Genomic DNA, 9,474 nt, shown 5'->3' with positions numbered 1-9,474 from the left:
ATGCCAAAACATGCAACCCTCAGGTTTCCAGATACGTGCCAGCAAGAGGTGAGATGTGTTTGTACAAAGTCCTCCGTGCACATTTCACCTAATTGCCTTCTCACCAACCTGCCTGCTGCTCATTTTTTGTTTGGGATGTGCCATCACCCCAAACACACAAGAAGGCGTTGCTGAGATCCCAGCTGAGCCCAAGCACCTCCAGCTGCAATCAGTGCTGTTTCTATGAAGGCAAGTTCTGTGTTGTTACAGCCCATCTCCTTCAGCTGGTCCCACTCAAATGAAGTGAAAGGACCAAGATGGGGAGCAATGTTTTGTTTCACCATGCCTTTAATGGCATTTACTGCTCAAGGTACAGGAGATGGGAGGGGAGGTGAAAGCCAGGGATATAATGAAGCTCAGGGACAACAGAACCCGAGGTGTCACTCAAGATGTCATCTGACCACAGCTTACAGGGATGAAGCACGGGGTCCTTCTGCAAAGCATGGGAAGAAGGGAAGCTTTTAAACCAAGCTGCTGACCATTATCTATTTACTTACACAAATTAACCATCTGATAGATAGTGTGAAAAAGAGTGGGCAGGGAGGGGAAGCACTGCATCTCCTGCACTCCAGGTGACTCAAACACAACTAATGCTCCACAAGTGATGTGCTAACAAACCTTGGGCTCCCTCTGTGCTCCACGCTGACTGCTTGCTGTGTTTGGAGCTTGGGCTCCTTCAACCACCACGAGCCAGGGAAACAAAGAAAGAAGAAAATAAAGACGAGTCCTGCGCTCTATCAGACTCTTCCTGTAGGGTCACAGATGGGAGGTTTGCCAACATCTGCTCGTGTGTACCTCAAACAGAGCTCAATCCGTTTGTTTGGGGAAGGAGGAGCACCCAGGTTCACACATGTTGCTCAGATCTCCTGGATCCGGCTGCTTTCTGCCCCAACCCCTTCCACTTATCAGCATAATATCTCTCCCCATATTGATGTGCTCTGATAGGAAACCATGTATGAGCTGCACCCCAAAATGTGCTCTGATAGGAAACCATGTATGAGCTGCACCCCAAAATGTGCTCTGATAGGAAACCATGTATGAGCTGCACCCCAAAAGGCACTGGGGGTTTTCCAAGCAAACCCTCCTGCATTGTGCCCTGCCATCTACGTGGCCTCAGCTGCAGCTCAGTGCCTGTGACAGCTTCACTGAGAAACAGCCCCAAAGGGTCTTTCCTAGAGAGGGAGAATAAATTTCCTGCTTTGTGCAACTCTCATTTTGTTCTGCTTCCCCTGCCGTGGGTTTGCAAGCGAACGTGGGTTTGTTCCCATCTTAGACAACATCACAAGGGGGAAAATATGTAGGACAAAGGGATGGGATGAAATAGCGCAGGCAAGCAGGCAGGTCTTAGAAAAAGCTCATACGTAAAGATGCTTTAAAAAGAAGCACTCAAGCAACAGTGTTTTAAAGGGGAAGAGACAGCAAAAAGAGAAGTCAGAGTGGGGCTGCTGGTGAAGGTCGGTTGTATTGGGATACAGATGTCCAGAGTGTCATGGAATCGTTATGATTGGAAAAGACCACCAAGTCCAACCATCAACCCCTCCCCACCATTTTGTCTTAATTGTTGCCAAGCTGGAGGCAAGGACAAAGCTGGGAAGTGAAATGTAGCTGTTGGCCGTAGGGAAACACCGGGCAGCCCAAGAGGAGAAGCGCAGAGATTGCTAAATCACCTGATAAAGAGAAATCTCACTGCGTGGCTCTGACTTTGCATCACGTGTGGTTGGTTGAGATGGTGCTGGGAGCAGAGCTATACGAAGCTATAGGCTGCCATGGGAGCTGCAGGGCCGCATGAGGACCCCCATCTGTCCCCTCTTCTCCAGCCCAAACAATCCCATGGACCTCACACCTCCTGCCTGGACACAGTGGGGATGGACACAGTGGAAGCTCATCATGCTTTCAACCATAGGGACAGCAGATCTGGATGCTGATGCCCACCTCACTGAGACGTGCCAGCTTGTTGGCGAGGCCTTGATGGTGCTGGTCATCAACCTGATGGGTTTATAGCAGAAAAAAAGGGGCAGCAAACACACAGCAGAGCCCCCTATTCAGCCTCCAGCCCCTTGCACAGTGTCACCCTCCACGTCCCTCCTGCACACCCTGGGACAGCAGTGCTGCAGTGGGCTGCAGCGTGGGGCTGCCTGCTGCTATATCCAGAGTAAATTCATCCCTGTATCCAGGCGGACAGATTTAGAAACGTCGCCTGAATTTCTCTTTGTGCTCTTCCCACATCCTGCCCTGCTACAACTCCTGCCTGCTTGCATTTAATTTCCTAAAGAGCAGCGCTTAGCAACCTGACAGCCTTCTCACTGCGAGCAGATCCTCCCATCCCCTCCCATCACCAGCAGGGCAGACGTGCAGCCCAGCTCAGCACAGAGCTGGGGTATAAACCCAGCAGCCCCAGTGACACATGTATGAGATGCATCTCAGCACCTCCAAGCATAGTTTTATCTGTGGGAAGGCAGAAGGGTCCCCTCTTCCTCGTTCCTCCCATTGCCACAGCTCTCATCTGTACTTCCACAAAGCGTTTCTGCTGCAGACTAATATCCTCACTGGAGCAAAGGACGGGTAATTACAGAGCCTTCAGTAAACCTTCTAAGCCAGTCATCCAAAGTCCCCAGAGGGAAGCAGGTGAGACTATAACACACATTGCTCAAGAGATATGTATCTGGACTATTTTATTTTATAAAAATCTCTCCCCTCCCTTTGCGGTCTGCTTAAAAGAGATGGCAAAACAAACCAGGTGAGCAGCAAGCCAGCACCGCCAGCACTCCCAGCCCCGTCTTCCATGGCAGATCCACCCCGTGCATCTGCTCAGCAAATCGCTGCTGCAGGAGGGAGAAGAGCCTGGCACGAAGGCACAGCTTTTCTTGCTCCGGTTTGGAAAAGCGCCTTTTCCCAGTTGCCTTCGGCTGCAAACAGAGGGAGGCAGGATGGGGCAGGTCCAAAACGAACAGGGAGTGTGCTGGGAGAGTCTGGATGAGGGAGAGGAGCAAAGAAGGGCAGATGAAAGCACGAGACGGGCATGAGTCACGCTGGCACGCAGCCCCTGGAGAAAGCCCTCAAGGAAAGGGCATTTAGTGAATTCCTGGTCAGGCAAAAATCCACAAACACAAAAGGCAACCAAAAATAGGCCCTTGCATACCTGCCTGCCCTGGCTCGTCGTTCAGAGCTCAGTGTTACGATCGCTCAGGAGGTGTTTTTTGGGCACGGGGCAGCAGCAGGAGTGTTCAGTGCCACCTGTGTGCCCCATAGGGGAGAGCTCTGGCTGAGCTCACAGGTGCTGCACGGAAAGAAACCCCACTGCAGGCAGCAGCTTTCTGCTCAGACTTCTCCACACCTACCCAAGGATGGAGGAGTTTCAGCCAGCATCCAGAATCCAGCCCTCCCAGACCTTTGGGGAAGGCTTGGATCCGAAGTTAAACAGCTCCAGTGCTTTCTGTTGTAAGCCCTGCTCATGTGCCTGGGGACCTGGAAAGCAATGCAGGTGTTCTCCTAAAAAACAAGCAGCTGGGGCAGAGCAACGTGCTGGAAGCCAAAGCAGAGTTCCATGAGCTGTGGCTTGCACACAGGAAAAGACTCAGGAGAAGCAGACCCTTTTTTTGTTGATGCGTGTAGCCCCAAACATTCTAGGTGAGGAATAAATCAAGGAGTTTAGGCTCAGCTTTAGGTGGAGGAACAGGGTTTGGCCCGTTTCCCCATCCTTCTGGGTACACCCCAACTCTCCTCACCAAAGCAGCAGCTCGACACAAGGACACAAAGTCCTGCCCTGGAAGCACACTGGAATAATGGCACAAGCATTGAGCAGCAAAGAGCCTGCAGGCACCAAACATCAGCCTGAGACACGCAGGCAAAGCCACGTAGGAGGGACACACAGCCTAGCTGGAACTCCTGACGTTCACTCTTTGTTTGTACAAGCACCTAATTCCCTCCCAGATGTTTGCAAAAGCTTGGCAAGCTGGCACGGTAGCAAAGAGTTGGCCTTTAATTAACCAGAAGTTAAATACAAAGAGGACGTCAGCAAGCTGCAAGTTGCAGCTTTCCCCCCAGCCAATGCATGCAGCTCTCCTGCATCCACATGCAGGGGTGTCTCTGCACACAGATGTTCCTTCAGCACGTGAAAAAAGGGCTTTGCTGCTGGTGCTGCTGCTTGCATCCCTCCTGATCCCCTTCTGCCACTGCTGACACCACGCACGTCCCTGCTCACACCGCAGCAACGTCACGCTGCCCAAGGGCTCCAATAGATTTCCCCCACGTGGATTTCAAAGAAACAAACCCTAAACTCAAGCCGTCCTCGAGGAAAACTCCAACACACTGTTGTCTGCTACAACAAAATCATTTCTCCTCTTCATCGCCACCAGGACTGCTCCACACCGGGTCAGCCCTACATCCCAATGCTGCCCCATTGGCCCCGGTGGATCCTCACGTGTTTGGCCAGGTGGTCACTGCGGGCAAAACGCTTCTGGCAGGTGGCACAGTGGTACGGTTTGACACCGGAGTGCGAGCGCTTGTGTCGGGAGAGCTCATCTGAGCGGGAGAACCTGCGGGAGAAGGGCAGCGTGGAGGGCGCAGCCGCTGTGCCAGGCAGTGCACAACAGCCCAGGATCCTCCTGGAGGGAGCAGAAAGGAAGAAAGCTCTCCGAGGAGTGGTTTAGAGATAGGAAAGAGGGGAGCGCAGCCACTGAGATCTTGTTTTCAGTTGGTTTTAAAGCGTCCGCCTGCTTCCTTCCTCTGTTCTACGCTCGTGGGAAGGAGAGCTGATGGCCCCGAGGACAGATGCTGAGAGAGCTGCTCTCTGGGGCATCAGCTCAGGCTGGCAGGGATGTGAGGACAGAGTTCAGAGTGGCAAGGGATTCCTATTGCTTCACACATCTAGCCAAAAAAGGCACTGCTGTTGAGAGAAGGGCCTGTTTTTCCTGAGCGTGCATTCTCCTTGCAAGCATCCCCTTGTTTCTCAGAATGGCAGCGAGTTTTCAGTGAGAGAGAGAGTTTTCAGGGAGAGAGGAGCAGCCTGCGAGCTGGCTTAGCACAGAGCACAAAGGAGGAGCAGCAAATGCAGCCACCCCGCAGCAGAGGAGCAGAGGTTTCCATGCCAATGCGAATTAACTGAGGATGCAGCAGCAAGGACTTGCAGGAATACCCAGTGCTCGCACTGCTTTTGGCTGTGTGATATCCACACCTGGTGCAGATCAGCTGCACCACCTGGAAAATCCCTTTAACCACACACACATCCCTGCTCAATTCTCCTGCGCCCTTCTGCTTGGCACAGAGCTCCAGCAGGGAGCAGGGAGGTGATGCTCAGCCCTTCTGAAGTGCCACCTCAATGAGGTTGGGAGTTGGTGGGACTGCAGCTTGCTTTGCACGTCCGAGTGCCAGGGGGATGCTGGACAGGAGGACTGGGCAGGATTTACTCCTGTTCTGCCTCTACGGAGCCAACACAGATGGCAGGAGTATTAGGATGGAAGGGTTTTTCCATCTGGCTGAAACGTGCCCACGCAAAGAAGCACAAAGCAAGGAGCTTCAGATGTAACCCCAGACTCCCAGCAATAGGATTTCACGCTCACACCTGGTACAGCAAACACTACGCTTGCCCTTCAAAAGCTCTGTGAAGATTAAATGCATCCCAAGGACGTCCTCAGCTCATCCACACAACTGCTTCTTTTCCAGCTCTACTGCAAAAAAAGTGAGTTCCAAAGTCTCAGCTCCTCCTGAGACAGCAGCCATCCTCCACCATGCAGGGAATCATGGTGGTGGAGGTGGTGCCAAGGTGTTGCACAAGAAACCAAGGAAGCTCAGTGCTGCCAGCACCAGTTTTCCTTGTGATATCCTTTCAGATCTGCTGAGGAGAAGCACTATGCAAGATCTGAGGACTGCTAACCCTCCTCGCCAAAGGCTGTGCTGAGCATCCTGCCCCTCAGGACAAGCATGTGGTACCAGGAACAGAGCACAGCAGCAGGAAACAATCAGAGAAACGCAGAGTGGTTCATTGAGGGAACAGAGATGAAAGAAAACAATGCTGTGCACAGAGCAAACAGGAGAAAACGCACAAAGGAGCCATGCTGCAGGCCCAGCAGGAGGGACACAGGCAGGCAGGGTGGGCACACAGCGAGAGAAAGCAAAGGGATGGCTGAACCAACATGGGAAGGATGCAGCAGCTCCTGTTTTCTGGGAGAAGCATTCATTAGAAGAGCCATTTTTGTAGTCCAGCTGCACAAACTGCATTGCCAGACAGCGACTCAGAATATTTTTTATTTCCCCCTGGGTTTCCTTAAGGGTCTCACCTGCTTTCCCCCCCCCCTCCATGCTCCCACTTACCGCCAGCCGCAGTCAGGCCAGGCACAGCTGTAGGGTTTCTCCCCGGTGTGCCGGCGGATGTGGGCCTTCAGGTGGGAGCTTTTGGTGTACACCTTGCTGCAGCCCAGCTGTGGGCACTTGTGGACACGTACGGGGGCTGTGGGGGCTTTTGGACACACAGAGGCTGCTTCCTGATCCTGCACACCCCCCAGCATCCTCGCTCCCATCGGGTTGGGCAGCGGGGCGATCTTGATGTACTTTTGGTCCATGAGGGTCACGGGGGGTTGGAGCTGAGGAAGGAGGGATAGGTTTTGTCCCTGTAAGCTGATGACCAGTTGGGTCGCTCTGACAGCAGGCTGTGCCAGCAGGCTGCTGTTATCGAGCTGGAGAGGCTGGATATGGAGGACAACGGGAACGTCTCCATCAGCTGCTTTCTGGTTGCTCCCATCAGCTGTCCCTCCAGGCTGGGAACCATCTGAGCCATCTTCTTGTGGATGTCCCTCAGAACCACCCGAACCATTCTCAGATTCAACCCCGACCTTCCCTCCAGCCACGTGCTGCTCGCTCACTCCATCCTTGAGGAACTCAGCTTTGTCCCTCAAGAACTCCTCGATCTCCTCCAAGGTGGGGATGAAGTCCTGGGGAAGGCTGCAGCAGAAGTCGGGCAGCTGGAGGTGAGCCTCGAAGGCAGTGGGGGGCGGCTTCTCCTCCTCCCCATCAGCCCCTGGTAAGGGGAGTGGGTCGCCTTCATGGCAGCCAGTGCTGCCCTCCAGGAGGTGGTCAGAGCCTTCCTTGGGGCCATGCCTTGGCAGGAGGGATGGAGGCATGCTGTGCTGATGGGACAAAGAACCTGGAGGGGTTGGCAGCTCCTGGCTGCTCACACACAGCACCGGCTGGCCCGCATCCCCCACCTGCACCGAGCTCCTGCTGGGCTGGATCAGGAGCCTCTGCAGCACCTCGGCTGGGGAAGTCTTTGCTCATCTGCAAGGAAACACCACCAAGGTTATTTCCAATGGGAAACGAGCAAGAAAACTCCAGGCTTTGAGTGTAACAGACCGTGCCTTAGAACGAAAACAGCAAAAGCAGTCAGTGGTCTTTGTTTGATAATAAAGATGCTGTGGCTCAAAAAACACATGCCAACCTTCTTCCTATGTAGGCTCCTAAGGGCTCGATCTCTCCCAGAAGCAAACTTCTCTGGGATGTTTATTAAGGCAAAACTACACAGTGAAACTCTTCCACCTGCACCAGAGGGCAGGCATGTGCTGCTGGATGGCACAGAGGTCGACGTGTGGCTCACAAATGAGTTTTAGTGGAGCTCCAGAGGAAGGTTCTGGCTTCTCCAAACGTTGGCACAACGACAACACAGACATATCACAGCCAGGTTCAAACTATCTGGTTTGGGAACTAATAATAACCATAGGAGCTGCCAGTGTTGGGAACACATGGGCACCACTGTGCTGCGCTTTGTGGTGCCTGAAGGAGCACTGAGCACATCCAGGCAGGTCAGCCTGCACTGTGGCACTCCATCAGATAGCAGTGCAGACAGACACAGCCCATTTGGGGTCAGCTCAAGGGGCCCCTGAGGGCACACAGCTCAAAGCAGATGGGAATCATCACAGTTCTGAGGCACTCAGTGAGGCACGGCCCTGCCTGCCTGCTTGTCTTGGACTTTTAATAAGGAAAGCGAGTTTTCAAGAGAAAGAAAACCGATGCCAAAGTCACCTAGGAGTGTTTTCCAGAGTAAACAAGTCCATGAGATTTCTGCAGAGCTGCAAACCAGTTGAGCCAGTCCTCCTTATCAGTGCTTCCCCAGGGTCCTGCGAGCTGGGAGAGGGAATTTCTGAGAAGCAGCCTGGATATAACAGAAAGGCTCTTCCTTTAAGAAGAAATAATCCCCACCTAAGTTCCCCATCTGCCCAGAGCTGCAGTGCATCGTTGGGGCTGCCCACAGCCATCCCAACACAGCTCTGTGCCAACAAGTTGTGAGGAGCAGAGCCAGCTCTGCTCCCATTGTGAGGTGAGGACGGTGCTCCAACCAACCTCAGCCTGCAGGCTGCGTGTTTTCATCACAACACAAATCCGTGCTCTGAATCATCACCTGAAAGGCAGCACCGAAAGGCAGCCCTGCCTCTGTTCCAGTGTTCTGATCCTCCTCTGCTTTCTGACCCTCTCATCAGCTCCGTCTGCACGCTTCAGAGGCTCTGAAGAGCCTTTCCCCTCTGGCTACCAAACACTGCTGTTTTCCAACCTGATTTTCCACCTTGCAGAGCAGCTCAGGAAGTCTTCATCTTTTCAGAATGCCCCCAAGGATAACCGAATTACACCATGAACTCCTCAGCTCTGAAGGTTTATTTAGTACATATCCCACAAATCCAAAGCGAACAGTTCTGTTGGGTGAACAACACAAACAAAAGCACAACCAGAGGGCAGGAAGGTCTGGGGCTGAGCAGACCTGGGCAGGTTTCTTGCAGCCTTGTGCAGCTTCAGCAGAGCCCTGATGCCCTCTAAGAGCAGCAATAGTAATGTTTGACCTTGCAGAGGGGAAAAGGGCAACTTATGGGGAGCTCTATTGCTGATGGACACCGGGGATGTGTTACAGATAGCAGTGACTTATCAACCCGCAGCATTTCTGCAAAATGCTCATCCACCATTCCGTGACCCCAGATAAAGCACTGCAGTGACACGGAGGCCCCATTTTGGCCTTCAAGCAAACGTTCTGCATAACAAGGTCAGCGCTGCTGCCGAGCTTCACTTTGCATTTCCATCCCTGTAGCTGTTCAGATTCCCAGGAGCACTCAATTACTGCCTGAACTCCGCAGACGTGCAGCTCTCACACAGAGGGAAAAGTCACGGGCCAACGTGAGTGTGAGCGGTGCTGAATGACCGCTCCACCAACACCCGCAGCCCCAGAACCCCGACTTACCTCGGGTCACAGCCTGCCCTCCCAGAAACCTCGGGCCAAAACGCGCTCAAAGCGGTGCCACGTGGAGCAGATCCCGTCGAGATAAAGGGATGCTCCGACCCAGCCAAGGACACGCGGGTGTTTGCAGCCCAAACGGGACCCGGCGCACCGGGAACGGCCGGACCCCCCCCTGCCCCATTCACCCCTCGGCAGCCCCTTATCCTCACCTGTTGGGTTCCGCGCTG

The 9,474-nt window shown here is 53.5% G+C and overlaps 1 protein-coding gene across 3 annotated transcripts; it reads right to left on the bottom strand.

Moving 5' to 3' along the window:
* Positions 1 to 2,429: 2,429 nt before the first annotated feature.
* Positions 2,430 to 9,426, bottom strand: LOC116237068 (Krueppel-like factor 15). Of its 3 annotated transcripts, XM_090124671.1 has the most exons (5): positions 6,349 to 9,426; positions 4,460 to 4,574; positions 3,378 to 3,504; positions 3,179 to 3,273; positions 2,430 to 3,008 (listed from the first exon to the last, which is right to left on the bottom strand). In XM_090124671.1, the coding sequence occupies exons 1-4, from the start codon at positions 7,152 to 7,154 to the stop codon at positions 3,200 to 3,202; spliced, it is 1,122 nt and encodes a 373-aa protein (XP_089980797.1). In that variant the 5' UTR covers positions 7,155 to 9,426; the 3' UTR covers positions 2,430 to 3,008; positions 3,179 to 3,199. The 3 variants fall into 3 exon arrangements, 2 of the variants coding, with proteins under 2 accessions (XP_089980797.1, XP_089980796.1); XM_090124670.1 differs by having other exon boundaries at positions 2,430 to 3,273; XR_016459902.1 differs by lacking the exons at positions 2,430 to 3,008; positions 3,179 to 3,273 and having other exon boundaries at positions 3,379 to 3,504; positions 4,310 to 4,574.
* Positions 9,427 to 9,474: the final 48 nt, after the last annotated feature.

This window comes from Phasianus colchicus, chromosome 25 (assembly GCF_987193195.1).
Source record: "Phasianus colchicus chromosome 25, bPhaCol1.hap1.1, whole genome shotgun sequence".
Classification (NCBI taxonomy): domain Eukaryota; kingdom Metazoa; phylum Chordata; class Aves; order Galliformes; family Phasianidae; genus Phasianus; species Phasianus colchicus.
This window is presented reverse-complemented; position numbering and strand designations above follow the sequence as displayed.

What these genes read in the sequence shown, in the direction of transcription:
- LOC116237068 (XM_090124670.1), bottom strand. Translation starts at nt 7,154, where the DNA reads ATGCCTCCATCCCTCCTGCCAAGGCATGGCCCCAAGGAAGGCTCTGAC. An exon ending in GTGACCACCTGGCCAAACAC is followed by an intron (nt 3,505 to 4,459) that starts GTGAGGATCCAC and finishes ATTGCTTTCCAG; the next exon opens with GTCCCCAGGCACATGAGCAG. An exon ending in TGAAACTCCTCCATCCTTGG is followed by an intron (nt 3,274 to 3,377) that starts GTAGGTGTGGAG and finishes TGGGGCACACAG; the next exon opens with GTGGCACTGAACACTCCTGC.